The 21,766-nt window shown below is 39.0% G+C and overlaps 2 protein-coding genes across 2 annotated transcripts in view; one reads left to right on the forward strand and one right to left on the reverse strand.

Moving 5' to 3' along the window:
• Positions 1 to 21,766, forward strand: part of LOC126790134 (beta-galactosidase 9-like) — a 73,926-nt gene that overhangs the window by 21,212 nt on the left and 30,948 nt on the right.
• LOC126790138 (pentatricopeptide repeat-containing protein At1g50270) lies at positions 19,742 to 21,580 on the reverse strand. Its single transcript, XM_050516283.1, has one exon. It carries the CDS (start codon positions 21,578 to 21,580, stop codon positions 19,784 to 19,786), a length of 1,797 nt encoding a protein of 598 aa, XP_050372240.1. The 3' UTR covers positions 19,742 to 19,783.

The following is a 21,766-nucleotide window of genomic DNA, read 5'->3' on the forward strand; positions in this document are numbered from 1 at the left end:
GATTCTCTCTCGCCATGCCACCGCATTTTCTTTGTAATGTGTGGCGACATGTACAAGCGTTTCAACCTAGGAGTTAAGGGGAAGTAACAGAGGACTTTCCTGGCAATCTTGTTGTTATTCCTACCTTCACGTGGCATCCATCTTGAAGTGTGGCATATGGGACACTCAATATCAGTTGCATACATTTTATAAAACAACACACAATTATACTCACAAGTATCAATAGTCTCATAACCCAGACCGATGTCCCTAACAATATTTTTCATCCTTCCAAAATCAAAAGGATAGTTGTGCTCATGAGGAAGCAAGTCTCTAATGTAATTACAAAGGTTGTGAATACTTTTATCTGATGGTTTCTCGATTACTCGACATCAATATTTAACCATGTACACATCATTAGTAGTATAAAGCAAGAGGGTATCGTTCACAAACCGGGGATGCCAGGGCTTAGGATCACTTCAATTAACACGAATTCATAAAGATATAAAAAGTTGATATAAGTTTCGGATTGAGTTGTAAAAAAAAAACAATAAATAAAACCTAAACTAATATATACATGTGATCAACCAACCAAAACATAAATAATTACCAAACAAATCATGTAAGAACAAAGCCATCGAATTCCCTTCTCATTCATGTTCATGCCGTAGGTATCAAGATTCCAAACTAAGTTCGATCATGCATTGAGTTCCTACTTGGTTCCTAATACATGGATACATTCGAGCTTAACTACTTGTCTTGCTACGAAATCTAACATACCAATTCATTATGCAATTACATATCACATAGAGAAATCAACATGTCTTTAGTACCTATCCACTGCCAAACTTAGAATCAAAAATCGGTGAAAAAAACCAAAGAACAATTACTCCACTACTTGTGTCATAATCGTTACTAACTTTGAATGATTAACATATGCAACATCAACTACTTGTCTTAATCACACATTCAATATAAGAACACATCGAAATTTGATCAAGAACACAAAACAATAACTCACGGCATCAAAACAGAAATCATTGAAAAGAAATCAAAATCTTTAATTCATACACAATTCGAAAGAACAACTATCTCATAGACAAGATTGAATTGAACTTTAACAACACAAAAACAGAAATCATCCAAGAACAAGAACATATAAAACCGAAATAAAACATGAAGATCATAGAGTTACACTTTGAAATAATCCTACGGGGTTTATTCCAAGCAAACGCAGATCCTAGGCTACTTGCTTCGAATCCAAAAGGGTGGAAAAAGATGAATTTCGGTTTTATGATTTCTTGGAGGATGGAAGAGTGTTTCTGCAGAGCTATGGCTGGTGCTTGTGTGCAAGGTTAATGATGAATATATGGGGAGGCCGAGCCTCTATATATAGGAGTTTATTGAAGCCTCTTGCCGTCCCATTTAGGAGATAGAAACCAATTGGGAAGCTGAAATCCTCTTTGTTATGGATTTTGATTCATGTACTCCATATCCAACTTGATGTAGGAAACCAAATCCAATAAGGAGACCATATAAGGGCTGCACGTCATCATTCTTGGTCCAACTAGGGGTAGCTAGGCCGACCTCGTCTTCTCCTTCTTCAACTCGAACATGATTTCCTTGTCTCACTAGAAATACATCTCGACATCTCTTCTTCCTTTCCAAATATGATTTGTCTTTCCTGAAAAGAAATCGTCGATTAAGGAATAGGAAAGAATGAAAATAGGAAAGTAGAGTCCTAGTCGAGTAAGGAATCCTAGCTCAATAAGGAGTTCTAACACTTAGCACAATTTCATCATCAATTCATCTAAATTAGCAATAGCTCTCCTTAGAACATAGAAATGACACATATGAACCTAAAACAACTAAATAAGAAGTAACAAATCATAAGAATAGGGCATATATATATTAAGAACGTCACACTTTGTGGTCCTATCATTATCCGACCACCCATTTTTCACTTTCATCGTCTATGGGCTCCCAGGATACAACGGGGTCTGAGCTTCTACTAAAAGTCTGTCATACTTCTGGTAGTCATCGTCTACGACATCATCAAAAGTAGTGCCGACATCATCACTACTTTTGTCTTCACCAAAACCCACCTCGTATCTATCATGATAAGAAAAACGATCATGTAGAATGTCCATAATGGGATCCATGGAAGATTCGGCACCACCGTTAGAAGATGCCCTTTGCTCCAGCAATTGTCTTCGAAGCTTGTCAATTCTCGATTCATTTGTTACTTCACCGTGTTTGTCCCATACTGTATAATCAGGCCACATACCGTGATGAGACAAGTGTGAATACATGACTTCTATCGTAACCGGATCTCAACTATTATGACAACGGTTGCATGGACAATAGTTGCCAAGTCTTCCCATTTGCTGTATCTCTGACCCAGTTCACGAATTGATAAATCCTGGTATGGTATATTGGATCAACATGACTGTCCTGCATCCAACTCTTATCCATATTCCTACCAACATAAATAGTAAATATGTACATAGTTAGCAAATTAACAATACAATATAAATAATGCTTCTCCATGTTCCTCTTCACCTTATGTCTCTGGTTAGGGTCCTATCCCATTCAGGAGAACACTTCCTTTGTTAAGCCTCTTGCCTTCATGTGTTTAGCTATCAGTTTTGGGTAAATTTCGGCAGCATCTCCCTACAGTTCCCCAAATACACAAATATCTAAACTTAGTTTGCACTCGAGGAACAGTGTAAGGAGATCCTATCGAAATCAAAACCCATAACTGAAAACGTAATCACATGAAGTGCAATGTCGCTCAACAAAGTCATGTTCTCTCAAACTGTCCAAAATGGGACAATTCAAGAATCAAATGCCGTACAATTGATTCTTGAACGAGAATTTTAAGCTAAGTGCAAACGGGTGCATTATTGTGAGGGTGGATTCACTCTCACAAATGCTAATCCACATGATAAACACATACAAAATGATGAAATTGAAAAACAAGGGTAAATGAGCACATTAACATACAAATCAACACTAAATAAATCTCATGAGCATATTAGATTACTTTAATTTAATCATGCACTTAGTTTAACACAAATCACATGAGCACATTAAGGACCCTTACTTTATTCAAACACTAAATTTGATGTTTAAAAAACTAAATAAACCACCAAGTAATCTAACACTAAATCAAACACAAATCACATAAGCACATTAGATTACTTTAATTTAATCTAACACTAAATCTAACACAAATCACATAGGCCAAACCTGAACATATTAATATGTCTTAAATCCTCAAGATCTAATACATATTGAGCAACAAAACACTAATTCTAACACAAACTAAGAAATTTAACACTAAAACTAACACAAAATCAAAATCTAAACTCTTACCCAAACAACCGATATATTCTAATTTTAAATTCAAACTTCAACCTCAATCTGGCATTATATAGGACACCAAGGATGAATGAAGTGATGAAGTTTATACTAACCTCCCTACAAATCAATGGCAAAGGAGAAGAACAAGCTTCAAATCCCAAAAATTGAATTTTTTCACTCTAGGAACAGTAGATCGCAGCTCCAGCAGATTTTCTGCATTTTGCACCACAGAATGCTAATGTCTTGAAGAGCAGCTGGCTACGTAGACATTTAGAAACTCAGGCGACGGATATTGCTGACGTTCGTCACCTGAATATATTAAGGCGACTAGATATAAAAGTCGTCGCCGAAGCATGAAATTTAAGCGACGAGTCATAAACGTCGTCGCTCGAAAGTATTGAGGCAACCACATGTTTCTTTCTTGCGACCACGTTCTCCGTTTCCCGAATATATTTACGCGACAAAGAATATCATCTCCGTCGCTCGAGTGTAAATCCGGCTTAGTGATTAGGGCACAACGAAGATTGCAGGCATCAAGGTGGAGCTGCCTGAAAAATCAGATGAGATATGCTTAAGTACCACTTTCTCAAAGTTGCTCAGATTGTTTATACACCGAGCTGGATGCATTTTCTGGAGTTCTTGATTACTTTCCCAATAGCTTGAGGGTTGTTGATTGGCCTGATTGTCCCTTCCAATTTTTGCCATCTAATTTTAATCCAAGGAACTTTGCTGTACTCGAGATGGCTAGTAGTCGCTTGGAGGTTTTCAACTCATTCAAGATACGCCGGACTATTTTCATTAGAAAATTACTTAGTGATACTAGACCACATTTGAATTAATTAAAAACTCAATTTTCATATTTTTTATACAAATTAGGACATAAGCTCAAACTTAAAGAATAAGTAAAACAATACTGATTAATTAATTAATGCAAAATATCCAAAATACCTTTATTTTCGTGAAAATTACCAAATGTCACACCTAGATCTAACAAATTTCTCTCTTCTCATTTTTAGCTTTTTTTCTTACAAATTTAAGTTTTCCGGCCAAACCACCGGAAATTTGGATGTGAGCCAATATATAAAGTTGTTCTTTATGTCATGGACTTTCATTTAAGTACCATATTGCATATGTTTTGAGAATTTTGAAATTTTGAATTTTGCTCACCAAAAAGCACAGTAGCAGTTAGTTTCTCAATCGACAGTAGCAGCTAGATTTATAGTTGACAGTAGCAGGTCCTTTCCAAGTCGACAGTAGCAGGTACATTCGAAGTCGACAATAATAGTTAAATTCATAGTCGACAGTAGCATGTAGCTTCTAAGTCGACAGTAGCATGTGTCTTCCAAGTCGACAGTAGCAGCTAGTTTTAAACTCGACAGTAGCAGTTAGTTTTTATAGTCGACAGTAGCAGTTAGTTTATATAATCGACAATAGCAGATAACCTCTCCATTAATAGTAGCAAACAATATGGGTCAAAGAAGGGTAAAAAAGTAAATTATTTTATAACATGTGACAACTTGCAATCATTTGGTCTTTATTTGTAAATTTTGGTCTTTATTTGCTTTATCAAATTAAGTAGTGAGTTATTTGTAAACTAAATTGTTGTCTGGTACTTTTTAGTAGTTTGTTATATTTTCATTCGTTTTTATCGTTCAGTTTATTTATTATAATTTATGATTCTTCATTCATTTTTATGTTTTGTCTCGCAGAATTAGACAAATCTGACATCAGTAAAATCTGTTTTGTTTCGCAGAATCTAAAAAATCTGACATCAGTAAATTTAAGCGAATGTAAGCATCTAACAAAAGTGTTCGACTTATATGGAATCCCAAATTGACAGGATCTGGATCTAACGTTTTGTACAAGTGTAGTTGAAATACATCCTTCGGTTAGATTTCTTATAAGGGCTTCTTATAAAAAAGTCATTTTTGATACATGTATTTATAAAAAGATCAAGTAAGATTTGAAAATTATAAAAAAGTCAATTTTCTCAATCTCTTATATCGTTGCCATTGATGTTTGAAATATTTACAAAATGCCATCAAATTTTTTCAAGTCAATGTTCCCGTGCATGTATTCCTTTCTTCGGCCTTGTTCTCAATCTTTTATACCTCCGGCCTTGTTCCCTAGCAGTTCGTTAACGTCGTCGAGAGTCCAAATCGATCTCAATTTCAACAAAGTCGTCGTCGATGACCATGGAAGTCTCCTTCATCGACGATCCAACCCGACTAGAACCCAGAGCCCCAAGGCCTTGATCTCAAACCCATCACCGACGAAATATGGTCGGAACCGCTGCAATTGCTTCCACAGGATCAACGATGACAACTTTGACGACGAGCTCAACTTCTTTGGCGCTGGTACTACTGGAAGCGCTCAACATCGGAGGACAAGGTCCTCGAGATTCTTGGAGAGAGCAGCCGGAGTCGATTGGAGAGAGCAATGTGTGTGACAGTGGTTGTGACAATAGGTATGACAGTGGGTGTGACCGTTAGTGTAAATAGATAGTGTGACAGCTTCTGTAACAGTGGGTGTGATAGGAGGTGTGACAGTTAGAGTAATAGGTAGTGTGATAGTGGTTGTGACAGGTAGTGTGACAGAGGTTGTGACAGTGAGTGTAAATAGATAGTGTTATAGCGGTTGCGACAGTAGGTGTGACAGTGTCTGTGACAGCGTCTGTGACAGGAACTGTGACATGCCGAGAGGAAATGTGGAAATATATGAAATTTTGTTAAAATTCAAATGATATTGGTATGACAGTGGGTGTGACCGTTAGTGTAAATAGATAGTGTGACAGCTTCTGTGACAGCTTCTGTGACAGTTTCTGTGACAGTAGGTGTGATAGGAGGTGTGACAGTTAGTGTAATAGGTAGTGTGATAGCGGTTGTGACAGGTAGTGTGACAGTGTCTGTGACAGCGTCTGTGACAAGAGCTGTGATATGCATAGAGGAAATGTGAAAATATGTGAAATTTTGTTAAAATTCAAATGCGATTGGTATAAGTATACTCAGAATGAAGAGAATAGCAGGAATTAGGGAATCTTGAACTTCGGTTTCGCCAGAATTGCTTGAAGCACTGTCATTGATGGCGGCAACCCTTTGTCATGGTTGTTGCGCCTTGTACGATTGGTCGATTCGGAGTGGGTAGTATATCAAATGAAAGAGGGGAGCGAGATCTTTCTAACGGTACCAATTTCGTCAAAATCTATCGCCGGACGAGAAAGTTATGGCCGAAATTAAAATAAAAAATAAAAAAAGAAGAAAAAGAGTAAGAAAGGGCAAAATAATCCATAAAATATTTTTAAAGTGATTTTTTCTAATTTTGTTGATTTTTTTATAATTTCCACTTAAATGGGATAACTTTTTTATAATTAATTCATAAATGGTGATTTTTTTCTAATATAAATTAGAAAATGCTAACTTTTTATAATTTTGCCTTTTTATAAAGCTCACGGAGTTGGAGCTTTTCGCATGTTCTAACCTTGCAATATTTCCAACAAGAGTTAGCTGGAAATCTCTGACATATCTTCGGACGGCTTATTGCGGAAGGCTTGAGAATTTTATAGAAATTGCATAAGGCTTGGATTCTGTTCGGACAGTAGATTTACATTTAACTGTCATAAAAAGACTGCCTTCATGGATTGGATATCTCACTTCCTTAAGAAATTTAGACGTGTCTGAAACTGCGATTGAAGAATTGCCTTCATGGATTGGATACTCGATCTATCACGAACCGATCTTGTTAGTGCTCCTCTTTGTTTAGGAAAATTTGTGGAGTTACGTGAGCTTGAATTGCGTCGTTGCGAGAGTCTTCGAAGAATCTTACAACTTCCGCCATATATACAAGATATCGACGTTAGCGGCTGTGTCACTGGAAAAATGTCCAGCAATGTCCAGGATATTGGATTTTAATGACACTCGATTCCAATTCCTTCATTCATTGGACTTGTCTAATTGCCATAGGTTACTGGTTGATAATATTGACTTCGACGCTAAGTCAAAGATGGCAGTTGCAGTAGAACTGAATGATTTGGTGTCGCAGATCGAAAATTCTTGCATCCAATTTGACAAAATATGAGGTGATCACTTGCCTTTAACAAATATGAGGTGAACCTCAACTAAGTGGATGGAAGAACCTCCGGTCGCAGATGGCCAAGGCATTAGTACTGAATCAGGTCTTGTCTAAACTATCTCTCTCTCTCTCTCTCTCTCTCTCTCTCACACACACATTATAACATGTGTGAGTGTGTGCCAATAACAACTTTAATTTCTTTTCTATGGCACTTATTATTCATATCTTTGTACAACAGGTACATCAGAAATCTGCGTTTGAGGTTATACTTCCAGGAAGTGAAGTTCCAGAGTTGTTCGACTGCCGTGAAGATGAAGTTGACTGTGTTCTTGACTGTGATGATATATGCGAACTTTGGATTGAAATCCCTACGAGTTTGAAATGGAAGAGTGGGTTTGTTGTTTCCGCTGTTTTTGAAGGTACACCAGATAATTCTGGTCCTGGTTATTGTACTCTTCATTTCCGCATTACAATCAATGACGTACCCATGAACGTCCGCGAGAATGAGGATGACCTTGAAGAAGACATGTGCGACACATCGTCGTGTTTTTTTTTTGTGAAACAGTAACACAGCCATGAAATATATTCCATTGGAGGTCGGCTGCAAGAAAGAAGTGGATAAAAAGAGTGATCCATGGATGCCTTATTTGTGTCGAGTTAGCTTTACCGCCGAGGATGGTGAGGGTTATCTATTCAAAAGCTGTGGAGTCCACCTGGCTAATGTGCCTGATGATGATGATGATGTCGACGACGACGACGACGACTCAGCAAACACGAGAGTTAGGAAGAGCAACGTGAGTACTCCGGAAGTGGATTTGGATTGTGGTTTTGACAAAGCAGCAGCTGCAACTGGATCAACAGCATTAGTACTATTAGGAAGCAGTAGTACCAAACGAGGCGTTGAGCACTGTGATCATGATGGGGAACCTGGTCCATCAACAAAATTTAAGAAAATCACTGATCGAGCTGAATCTAGCTAGTACCAATTTTTAGGTACGAATATATCAATTTCTTATGACACACTCTTACCCAATAATCGAAATATGTGTAAGCTTTTTGATAGTAGCTAGTTAATGAATATCATTTGTTCTGTTTTGCATTCTCAAATAAGGCCTTTCCATCATCTGCCGAAGTCTTGAAGGATACCCTTGATGTATATGTGACTGATATGAGGCAGATCAGGTACATTCTGCTGCCATGTGATGGTCAACTATCTCCATCGGCTAAATATGACTTGTTGCTCTGTGAAACTACAAGATGGCACTGGTATTTGGCATGCTTAAGAATTCTGTCCTGCACTTCTGTTATCATCCACTGCAATGTGAAATGATCAGAAATGGAATATGGAATCTAGTAGCATGTTGATTATTTTGGCTTCATGAAACACCATTTTGGTGGAAAAGAAAACTTTGGGCCATCTTTCAATCATACTAGTTAACAATATGGAGATTAAGGCAACCATATTTGTAAGACAATGCTTAAAATGGAAATCCTATCGATTAAAGACCGGCAGTTGCAGTATTGGTTCTAAGTTCCAACATTTTAAGATAGCCTGCTCATTTGAGATAAACGGTTTTAAGACAGCCTGCTTATTCAGATATGTTCACAGCGAGAAAATTGTTATGAATTTTAGAAATTAGAATAAAAAAAAGGAGGGCGTAAATTTAAAATCACCTGAGTTTATGAGCAAACTCCATAGAATCTGAGGGGATGATTCTGACTCATTGTCTTGGTGACATCGCTCCAGACTCAAGAGAAAGCAATAATGAATTTATAATATCAAACGAGAATGTGAAGCAATATTAAAGAGCCGGAGACAGAGAGCCCTTTGAAAGTGGTCCTGAAGAAAAATCACATGCTCCCAGTTTAGTTAGAAAATGAAGCAGCAGATAAGCTACCTGTTACATTTTCAAATAATACTAGCAGTCTTGTTACATAGTGCATATATATAGACTCGCTTGAAATTTGAATTTAAATTAAGGTCTTCTCTGCCATTCCCTGTAGGGGAGGTTGGAAGTGAAGATCAGCGAAGACTTCTTCATTTGCAGCATTATTGTCTGTGATATGTTGAGTTGTAATATATGACTACTTTCACTGTTATATCTAGTAACTGCGTTCTTGTAATTTGGTCGCTCATTGTCAGCAATCCATAGTAATCAAGTGCATTGCTTAGAGCATTAAGTTTATGTCGTGGCTTATAAGAGATAGGCTTAAAAATTAAGTAAATACTTTGATTCATACAAAGTACAAAGGAAGAGGGTTTTGCTATATAGAAATGTAATTGATTCATAAAACAAAAACATTCAAGCCATGAGAAAAACTGAACTAAAACTTTTTATGAAAGGCTCAGTAACTGTGATTGGCTTTATAGAAAAAAAAATTGATAAAGATGCTTTCAACCAGAAGCCTATTAGCAAAGGTCAGCAGAACCATACAATAATGATGTCCGAAAAAGTATGGCAGACCCTGTATGGCTAGGCATGTAACAATCTGCCTTTGGAATTTTGAGATGCACCATAAGCAACAACACAACAAAGATACAGCATCTAGAGATTTTGTAATTAGGAAATAAAGTTTAATTCAACTGGTGTATGGAAGGTGGACTCTGAAGATGTCTCGTTTTCTAAGTTTACGCCTACAGTTGGGGCATTTGTGCTGAGTAGCTATTGCTTTCTCAATACACGTCTTGCAGAAGATATGGCCACACTTCGTTGATGTTTCTTCAACCAGTTGGCCCATGCAGATTATACAAGATAACGCAGGTGCCTCAGCCTCACCCGGAGGCTCTATCGGAGCCAAGGGGATACTGGTTGCCTGCGAAAAAAAAATTCTAAAGTTTAGTTCCCAAAACTTTGCATATCTTTGCGTAATTATTACCTTCGTACATAAACAGAGCTGTTCAAAAGTGCAGCACGAGGCTTCTTAGTAAGAATAATTTAATATTCAAATAAAGATGCACAAAGAATGAATTTGTACAATCTAAAATCCCATAACAGCCCAGATATATGAGTGTGAAAGACTACTGAGAGTGGTAGAAAGGATAAGAAAAAATGAGCTTCCAGTAATATAAATAAGAAAAGTTCCAAATAAAATCAGGTATGGTCATTGATATGTGAAGTGTGAACCATAGGAGGATGATGAGTGGTAGCGAGGAACCTGGAACCAGAAAGACATTCAAAATGTCATGACTTGAACAGCGATAAAAAACAAACAATGCAATATCGATGTAAATATCTGCTTAAGACTACGAGTAGAAGCCTAAGGGAGAAGGGGCTATCAACATTACAAACTGCAAAAATTCTATTTTAACAGGTACGCCATATATATAATTACAATTGACATCTGAACAAAGATGCTGGATCAAAACTCTATGGCTCTACAATGAAATGCAAAGAAGACATATTTCAAGGAAACTGCTGTATTCAAGTGACAAAACATAAATCTTTTACATATAATGTCCTACAATTTTCAGCAAGAAAAATACAGGAATTCAAGCAATTGTAGATTTTAAACAAGTAGGTGGAAAAAAGAGACGTTGTCTTCAATATTTTGTCCATAACTGAATCAGAATCCTTGTCAAGGCCATATGCTGGTATTCGCACATACAATTTTGAACCTATAGTGTTTGCATTTTATGCCTACTGCATGTATGTTTAAGTAATAAGTTGGTAATTGTGTCACACTTTTCATCTCAAATGCAGCAAAACAGTCAATTTGCTGCTCTGTATAAGGCTAATAAATAAGTGAATATACTAAAGCGAGGAAAATTATATTAAGAAACGGAAGCTTCTTACAATATCTTCGGTTCTGTTAAGAACTTCATCATTCGAGGAAATCACTCTGTCGACAGTGTCAAGTCTGTCAAAGGAGATACCCCAGGCTATCAGGTCTGCTGATAAGAGATCAAACGATTGTGCAACACCAACTACTGGAAGTACCAACAAAAAAAAAAGATATATTAATGAGCAAGTAACTTCGTAACTGCATAGATTTGATCTAAATGGAAGAATGTGGAGAATATAGTGCAAGGTGCCAGTAACCGATTATATAACAAATGCACATAAACATAATTATTTACCTTCAGTAAATTCTTCTATATTGCTTCTCACTCTGCGAGAGGGATTTCTCTGAGAATTATTCACGGCCTAAAATGAGATTGTATAAGATTTAGTGTTATAAAAAAAAAACAACAAATCTCAAAGCCTATATGCAATTCTGGACATTTAAAACAGCTATAACTCTGCAACATTTGCAAAACTATGAACTATAAGCATTCACATATAAGATTTTAGGATTAATAACATAAATCATACCTCTTCAAAATTCCCTGGTGATATGATAAAACATTCATCATCAGGAGAATCCGGAGATTGTTGTTGAGGCCGGACATCCAAAGGAGCAGCTAGAGCCACATTCTCACAAGGAGGTGGATTGTTAAGGTCCAAATCAATTGATCTTGCCAATTTTCTCACTCTTTCAGCCTCATTCTCATTTATTTGTTCATAGTAACATGATCCTCCAATGCTCATGCTAAGAAGCTGATTCATTATTCATCAAAGTACAACCCTGAGAATCCAAAACAGGAATAAGGTCCAAAACAATCTTATTAGATAGCTCACCATAAACAAATTTCATATAATCAGATGACCACCAGAGTCTTCCTGATATGTATGTAAGCAGCACTAACTTTGGTTCAATTTAAAGCTCGAATGAGGACAAAGGGTCTCAATTCTCAAACAAAACTGCAAGAACAATCACTTTTCAAAAATCTTCAAACCCCTTTCTGATTTTTTAAAATGAGAAAGCATTCAAATTATAAAAGCATCCTAATAATTTAGCTGGCTCCTTAATCCTTCTCTCTGAGTCAAATCTCCACCCGCTCAGAAACAAAACAAAAAAAGAACAAAAACTTTACATTAAGAAAACAAAATCACCAAATCATGACAAAACCCTGTTTCACAAACCCATATCAAAACATGCTTCAGGGTTCTAATATTTCTCTCTTCTACAAATAACAAATTGGTCATCCAAACAGAGCATCCAGTCCAAGAAACCATTCAAATAATATGCAATATATCAAAATCCTATAATCCAAAATATAAACCCCAAAACTAAAACAGAAGACAAAACAAGAACCAACGCAAAAGACCATGTAAGGAAAATAACCAAATTCACTACATAACAAAGTAAGAAGTGAGAAACAAGTCAAACAACAACAAGATTACAAGAGCAAGCCATACCTTCTGCTTACATGAATCTCTAGACAGAAAGAGAGAGAGAGACAAAAGAAAAGGCCAATGTGAATGAATAGTGGGAGTGTCTGAGTTTAATAAGAGAAACGTCTGGTGATATGAATGGTGTGGGTAGAGTTTCTTGAAATTGGAAAACGAAAAGAAAGCAAATTTTGGGAAACGAAATGAATAGGGCAGCAGCAAACTTACCATTGAGAAGGTGGTGTCTCTGTTTAAAATTAACTGCAGCGCCTCAACAGTTTTTTTTTTTTTTTTTTTTTTTGGAATTTTGTTTTGGGTTTTTCCGTTTCACTGCCTTCTCGCCTTCTCATTGTCACTTTCCTATTTCTCGCTTCTTCTTCTTCTTCCTTCTTCCTTCTTCCCGCTCTTCCTCCCCCGTTCTGTAACGTAAAGCCGCACCAGTTTTTGAAAAAAAGAGAGATCCCCTCATGGGCTCGGGTCGGGTTTTCTTTTTCCCAATGAGGCCTGCAGAAATATGTTTTCGATAAATTTTTCTTGGAACTAAAATTTAAGATAGCCTAATTTTGGTCGATGTGTTATGGTTTGAATAAATTTGGTTATTTGTTTAAAATGCCTTTAATATCGATCGCTTCAACTAAATTATGTCAATCGTTGTAAAATACCGATAACTGATAGCATGGACTTTGCTTATGTTGCAGGATCCTTTGTCTTAAAGAAGGTTTATAGGTGCGTAAACTTTTAGGAGGATGGCATGACTTTAAGAACTCTGTTAAGGGTGAAAGTTATATAACCTGAAGTGAGTGATGGTATAACTTACTTGGAATGAAGAAATTCATGAATTGACTTGAATGAGAGACGATGCGAGTTAGTCTCTTCTTCGAATTCTTATCTTTTGGTGTGAAAACTATTCTTCAATTACATTTCGGTCTATTAACATGTTGTTTGATAGGCACGAGAAAAGAAAATATGTAGTTATCTATGTAAGAAAGTGGGTAGTTAAAATTTGAAAAAAAAATATTTATCAATTGATCTATTTAAAATATTGGTCATGTTACTCTTGATAATTTGTTTGTCAGTGAAGTAATATAAATATATTCAAAAGTAATATGTGAGTATATTCAGAAGTTCATAATTTGATGAAATTTTTTAATGTCTACTTTATAGTATCTAGTAAAGATAAAAATATGTGAATTTTAGATTTACGTGACTGAAAAGAGCATTTAGAACAGAAACGTCAAAGTCTCAAGCAGCAGTCATAGACTGGTCATCTTTGTTTCTCAATGCAATTTGACTACCAGAGCGATAATAAGTAATTTTGAGCCATTTTGAACTGGGATTTGAAATCCCCCCAAGAGATCTGGATGTTAGAATGAGTTGGAACAGCTAAATAAAGCATAACCATGTTACTCATGGTGTGTCAACAACTAAGATTAATCATTAAAATTAGTGCTAATATTCTCCAACTCTCCTATAAATAGATAGCAAAGCTTTGTAACAATTCATCAAACAATCAATACAAATCCTCATATTCAAGTTGGTATCAGAGCCACATACTTGGTTGGTTGCAAATTTGCTCCACTTTTTTTTCTCCTGTCTGGCGTAGGTGTTTTTGCTAGACGTCCAGATAAGTAGTAACACTGCCTCTGCTCTCTGCCGTCGCCTCCTCCGGTTCCACTGCCCTCGGTCCGACCTCCGACGCCGCTTCAAATCATCCGGATCGGCGTGCCCGTGCCTCCCCTCGGTCCGACCTCAGCTCCGTCGTCCCCCCCATTGCCGACGCAGCAGCAGGACGACCCGAGACCGGGTGATCCACCTCAGCAGCAGCGCCGACCCCGTCATCGCTTCCTTGCCAACGCAGCAGCAGCGCCGACCCGAGCCCCGGTGCTCCGACCCGGAAATCCACACCGTCGTCGCCTCCTCGCCGGCAGCAGCAGTAGCGCGACCCGGAAATCCTCCAGCAGCAGCGCCGACCCCGTCGTCGCTTCCTTTCCGACGCAGCAGCAGCGCCGACCTGAGCCCCGCCTCCACACCGTCATCGCCTCCTCGCCGGCAGTAGCAGCAGCGCCGACCTGAGCCCCGCCTCCCACCGTCATCGCCTCCTCGCCGGCAGTAGCAGCAGCGCGACCCGGAAGTCCTCCTCGACCGGTTCCAATTGTGTTGATTTCGAAAGCAAATAGGGGTTTTTTATTAACCCCGAGACCCGACCCAAGATCGGACCCGCAATTCGACCCGAGCTCCGACCCGCGATCTAACCCGTGATCCGACCCGAGAACCGGCCCGCCCCTTTTTTCTGCTGCCTTTTTTCAGTGTTTTTTCATCGACAGTGCTTGTTCACCGAGGCAGGTTCCTATCAGTTTTTTGTTTCCGCTGCATTATTATTGATTTGTGATTTGACTTGATTTACAATGGGTTATGGAGACGAAGACGAGAGTTCTCAGGTCAATGATATTCAGAAATTTGAAGTCTCTGTCAAGAATTCTAACAGTGGTTCTTTTGGAGGAGCCAAACTTAATGGGGCCAATTTCCGTAAATGGAAGAAAATTATGACAGCCCATCTCCGAGGAATGCACAAAATAGGACATGTAACCGGCGTCACTAAGGCTCCCAATGCAGATGCGGTTGTTGCCTACACTAAATGGGACGATGATGATGGCCTTGTAATGTCTGTCTTGTTCAAAGCCATGAATGAAGAGATACTTGACCTGGTAGCAGAATGTGATACCGCGCATGCAATATGGACGACATTGGAAGTCCTATTTACTAATGACTCTGATTTTATACAGGTTCATGAGTTAATGTGCACAGCCTTTGCAATGCACCAGGATGGGCAACCGGTGGCGCAATATTTTACTAAACTGAAGAATATTTGGGCTGAGATTGATGTGATCAAGAATATTTGTCCTTGCATGATCAAGAATCAGGAGCATATTTTTTGGTACCAAAAAGAGAAGGAGCTTGAGCGAGTTCACCATTTCTTGAAAGGTCTTGATGCAAAGCATAACAGTGCGAAAAGCGAGCTACTCAGAAAGACCGAACCTCCTAGCCTGATCACAGCTTTCACATTTATCCGTAAGGATGAGTCTCAGCAAGAAAGTCTTCATAAGACACAAGTTGAAGTTTCTAGCCTCACTGTTCAGGCTACATCTCCAACACCATCCCTTCAGCCATCCACTTCAGCTGCACTCCATAAGCGCGGACCACCACCAGGCTTCGGGAATCAGCCTCGCCCTCCTTGCTCTTATTGCCATGATACAAACCATGCTCGTGCAACCTGTTGGAAATTGTATCCACACCTTAGACCCCAGAGGCCTAATTATCGTCCTAAGGTGAAAGCAGCTATTCAATTAGTCCCGGAACCAGATATCTATGGTGTGGTTGGACATGATCATCATACAGCAGAAGGAGCAACACCCACAGCATCAATAGCTGGTCGTGGTAAGATTGGTATGGCTTTACATATTTCTCACTTTGTTGGTTTTGATACATGGATTATTGATTCTGATGCGTCTGATCATATGACTTATGACAAATCTTACTTTACTATCTTATCTCCTCCACCAGTACCATATGTTACTAATGCTAATGGTGATGCATTCCCCGTATTGGGGAAATGGTCAGTTTGTATTACTCCCACAATAGAACTTCACAATGTGCTATATGTACCTGCTTTATCTCATCATTTGATATCTGTCCCACAATTAAATACTGAAGCCAAGTGCTTTGTGACATTTTTTCCCATGTATGTGATATTTCAGGATCTTCTCATCTGGGAGTTAATTGGTCGGGGGTATCTAAGGGGCAGGTTGTTTCATCTGGATCAGACGTATGCATGGAAGAAACCAGGGGCACCGTCCCGGATCGCTTTGCTCTCCACTTCTGATAAGCTAAGTGAAGTTTGGTTATGGCATCGTCGCTTGGGGCATCCATCTTTTAGTGTTATGAAAACATCCATGCCTACTTTGTTTCTTGGTGTGGATGAGTCAGTTTTTCGTTGTGAAACATGTGTTTTGGGCAAGAGTCATCAATCTACTTATTCCCCTAGTACTTCTCATAAACCTACTCTTCCTTTTGAATTAATTCATTCTGATGTTTGGGGGCCCTCCAAAGAGTCTACTGTGTCAGGAATGCAGTATTATGTGTCATTTATTGATGATTGCACACGTCTTTCGTGGATTATTCTTCTGAAAACCAAAAATGAGGTTTTTTCGGCTTTTCAAGCCTTCTATACCACTGTCCAAACACAATATAATGCCACAATTAAAATTCTTTGTTCTGATAATGGGGGGGGGGAATATGTGAATCATGTCGTTCAGGAATTCTTTAACGCACATGGAATTGTTCATCAAACAACGTGTCCTTACACACCTGAGCAGAATGGCGTTTCCGAAAGAAAAAATCGTCATTTACTTGATATGGCCCGGTGTATTCTCTTTAGTGCCCATATGCCTAAATACCTTTGGGGTGATGTTGTCCTAACTTCTGCTCACCTCATTAATCGTCTTCCATCCCGTGTCCTTGGAGGCAAAGTTTCATATGAGGTGCTTGCCTCCCATGTTTCCTTACCCTCCTTTTATAATCTTCCCACCCGTGTTTTCGGTTGTGTTATTTTTGTCCATCTTCCAAAACATCAGAGGTCTAAGTTGGATGCCCGAGCACTTAAATGTGTGTTTGTTGGATACAGTGGACATCAGAAAGGGTACAGGTGCTATCATCCACCTACCAGACAGTATTATGTCACTATGGATGTTACTTTCTTTGAGGACATGAGCTATTTCACGTCTTCTGATACTGCTCTTCAGGGGGAGAATTCATATTTTGAAGAGTTGTATCATGAAGAGGGGGAGACAAGTCAGTCAGGAGATATGGTGCCAGGTTCGATTGAGATTAATGATATATCAGCTACACATGCACCACCAGATGATTCTGGTATAGTCACTCCAGAGATTCAGGTCCCAGAAGCTGACAGCACAACTGCCCCTCCGACCTCGCCTACTGTTGTTTATACCCCTGACCAACGTTTCCCTGGTACAGAAGATCACTCATTTGAGGTTAGTCATTCTATTGGGGCAAATATTTGTGAAGCTAATAGTAGAAAATATGTCCTACCACATAGGTATACTCGGGGTCAGCCAACAAAAAAATATAAACCTACCCTTCAGGCTAAAGCTAAGTATCATGTGGCAAACTTTATGTCTACCAAAAGATTGTCTAAGTCATATGAATCATTTGTGAATCAAATTTCTGCTGTATCAATACCTAGGAAAGTGCAGGATGCATTGGGAGATCCAAAATGGAGGAAAGCGATGGAAGAAGAGATGGAAGCATTACAGAAGAACAATACTTGGGAGCTTGTATCTTCACCATATGGCAAGAAGGCAGTGGGATGTCGTTGGGTGTTTACAGTGAAGCATAATCCAGATGGGTCGGTGAGCCGGTATAAAGCACGCCTAGTAGCAAAATGGTTCACCCAAACATATGGCATAGACTATGATGAGACATTTGCACATGTTGCAAAGATGAACACTATTCGGGTATTGCTCTCTTTTACTGCTACCTTAAACTTGCCACTTAGACAGTTTGATGTTAAAAATACATTCTTTCATGGAGAACTTACAGAGGAAGTGTATATGGATATTCCTCCTGGATATGTGGTAGCTTCTCCAGATAACTTTGTATGCAGATTGAGAAAGTCTTTATATGGTCTTAAACAATCTTCTCGTGCTTGGTTTGGAAGATTTTCACAATTCATGAGGAAAATTGGCTACATACAAAGTAATTCAGACCATACATTATTTCTCAAACACCAACAAGGGAATGTAACAGCCTTAATTATATATGTTGACGATATGGTAGTTACTGGTAATGATACTATTAAGATGGATAGATTACAGAAACAGCTAGCCACAGAGTTTGAGATGAAGGACCTAGGTACACTCAAGTACTTCTTGGGCATTGAGGTAGCCCGGGGAAGTGATGGAATCTATCTGTGTCAGAGGAAGTACATTCTTGATCTGCTAACAGAGACAAGTATGCTAGATTGCACTCCAATTAATACTCCTATTGAGCAGAACCATCGGTTAGCAGAGTACCCAGATCAAGTGCCCACTGACAAAACTCGTTATCAGAGGCTAGTTGGACGCCTGATTTATTTGTCACATACCAGGCCAGATGTCGCGTATGCAGTAAGTGTAGTGAGTCACTTCATGCATAATCCGAGCGTGGATCACATGGATGCTGTTGTGAGGATTTTGAGGTACTTAAAGTCAGCTCCAGGGAGAGGAGTAATGTTTTCTAATCACAACAATATCCTTGAGATTTGTGGCTTCACAGATGCAGACTGGGCTGGAAATATTACGGATCGAAGGTCGACATCAGGGTACTTTACATTTGTTGGAGGTAATCTTGTTACGTGGAGGAGTAAGAAACAAAATGTGGTAGCTCGATCTAGTGCTGAAGCAGAATACAGAGGAATGGCTCAAGGAGTGTGCGAGTTATTGTGGCTTAGGAATTTGCTACAAGATTTGGGTGTTAAGCCTAAGTGTGCTATACAGTTGTACTGTGACAACAAGACAGCTATTGATATTTCACAGAATCATGTGCAGCATGATCGTACAAAACATATAGAGGTTGATCGTCACTTTATAAAGGAGAAGTTAGACGCCAAGATCATTTGTTTTCCGTTTGTTCCTACAGAAGAGCAACTTGCGGATATACTCACAAAATGAGTGTCTAAAAGGTCTTTTATGACTCACTTAGCAAGTTGGGCATGGTTGATATGTATGCGCCAACTTGAGGGGGAGTGTTAGAATGAGTTGGAATAGCTAGATAAAGCATAACCATGTTACTCATGGTGTGTCAACAACTAGGATTAATCATTAGGATTAGTGCTAATATTCTCCAACTCTCCTATAAATAGATAGCAAAGCTTTGTAACAATTCATCAAACAATCAATACAAATCCTCATATTCAAGTCTGGAATAGTCTATAAGACCTATTGGCATCTGTCCAAGTTAAATCAACTTGAGAAAAAGCCGGACAAATGATGCAGCAACTGTTATTTTCTCACAATGCAACAAAGTCCAAAGCTGAATATCCTCGTCAATGCTTGAGATTTGGGATTTAGTGTATGATACTTATGTATGAGATCTCAGCAAAGTCAAGATGCTAGTAGGTTAGTGTCGGGGACATAACCAGAGAGTCTCAACTGCAAAAGCATGTTTTCCAACATCAGATATATACGATCTGATTCAGAATGTGATTTGTCAAACGCTGCGAACTCGAACATTGCACCATTGACTTCTATCCAGCTACAACCTGGTATTTTTTCAACACCTTTCCCTTTCATGAGCTTCCTAATGCCAGCAGCTACTTTCCATTTCTTCCATTTTGAATACAAATTCGCCAAAAGTACGTAGTGTCCACCACCGTGATTGGAATCTAGCTTGATCAAATGACTCCCTGCAAGTTCACCTAGCTCAAAATTCTTATGAATCACACAGGAATTAAGGAAAGCTCCCCATATATAAGCTGTCGGCACCATTGGCATTTCCTCAATCATTTGTCTGGCTTCCTCCAAGTACCCGACCCTGCCAAGTAAATCGACCATACATCCGTAGTGATCTATATATGGCTCCAAATGGAAAACTTGCTTCATTGATTTAAACGTTTTGCGTCCCTCTTCGACAAGGCCTCTATGAGCACAGGCACTAAGAACAGCCATGAAGGTTACTTCATTCGGTTGAACTCCACTCTCTAACATCAGCGAAAAGAAGTTCAAAGCCCCTAAAGCATCCCCATGTGATGCCAACCCATTAATCATAGCAGTCCATATAAATACATCCTTGCTGAGCAGTTTGCTGAAAACAGATAGAGCCTTATCAATGCACCCACACTTAGCATACATATCTACTAACACTGTTCCAAGAAACGTGTTCACTTGTACTTGATGCCTATACATATAGCCATGGATCAACTTTCCTTGATCCAATGCCCCTAGGTGCGCACAACAGGTGAGCGCACTCGACAATGTAGATTGGTTAGGCTTGACATTTTCCAAAACCATACATTTCAAGACAAGCAATGCATCTCTAAATTTCTCACACTGCACATAACCAGCTAGCAACGCACTCCAAGACACCACATTTCTACTCGGCATGGCATCAAACACTTTCTGAGTGTCGTCATGACAGCCACACTTCATGTACATATCAACAAGAGCACTACCAACATAGTCATCCCATTTCACCCTGCCTGTTTCCACATAAAACTCATGAACCCACCGCCCAAACCGTTCATCACCCACCATTCCAGCAGCACAAAGAGCACTGACAACAGTCCTCTCATCGAACCTAATCCCCTCCAATCTCATCTCCACAAAACACCTCATTGCTTCCAAACCACGACCATATTTGAGAAACCCATCAGCCAACACCGTCCAAGCAACCACATCCTTCACAGTACTTTCAACAAACACCTGGTGTGCAGCCTCCAAGTACCCACAGCCAAACAACACAGATATAAACGTATTCACAACAAACTGCTCCATATTCCATCCAAACTTGATTGTCTGACCATAATACTGAAACGGGTCTGTATGTTTCAGCTTGGGAAACGCCTTGAGCAGCAATGGGAATGTGTGCTGGTTTGGAACAACCCCATTTCGGCGCATTGTAGAATACGAAACAAGGGACCTGTGAGGCTCTGAGGTCTTGGAAAATGCACTGATGAAGGAGTTCCATAGTTGAGTGGTGGGTGGTGCTTGTACATGGTCAATGAGGAAGGAAGCATAGCTTAAATGGCTAGGCTTAGAGGTGGGTGCAATGCAATTCAGAAGCTTGGGAAACAAGCAAGCGTTTTCTGAAGGCCCAAGGGTAATGAGGAGTGAGTGAATTTGCCTCAAATGGTTAAAGGTTGTGTCTTTGTGGCACAAAGACAAGATGGTGTTACCCACCATGATAACTCAACGATCTTCTAAGAGTTGCCAATGGGTTACCCAAAACCAAAAGAATAAAGCTTGGTTCTTTTAGAGTGAGAAGTAATAGCAATTTGTGCCAACTGTTTAGGGTTTAGGGTTTAGCTACCTGTAATAACTCATTTTACAAAACAGTAGTACAAACGTTTTCGCGAGAAATTAGTTTTG

The sequence above is a fragment of the Argentina anserina genome, chromosome 4, assembly GCF_933775445.1.
Source record: "Argentina anserina chromosome 4, drPotAnse1.1, whole genome shotgun sequence".
Lineage (NCBI taxonomy): Eukaryota > Viridiplantae > Streptophyta > Magnoliopsida > Rosales > Rosaceae > Argentina > Argentina anserina.

Excerpts from the sequence above, each read along its gene's own strand:
- LOC126790138 (XM_050516283.1), bottom strand. The coding sequence starts at position 21,580 with ATGGTGGGTAACACCATCTTGTCTTTGTGCCACAAAGACACAACCTTT.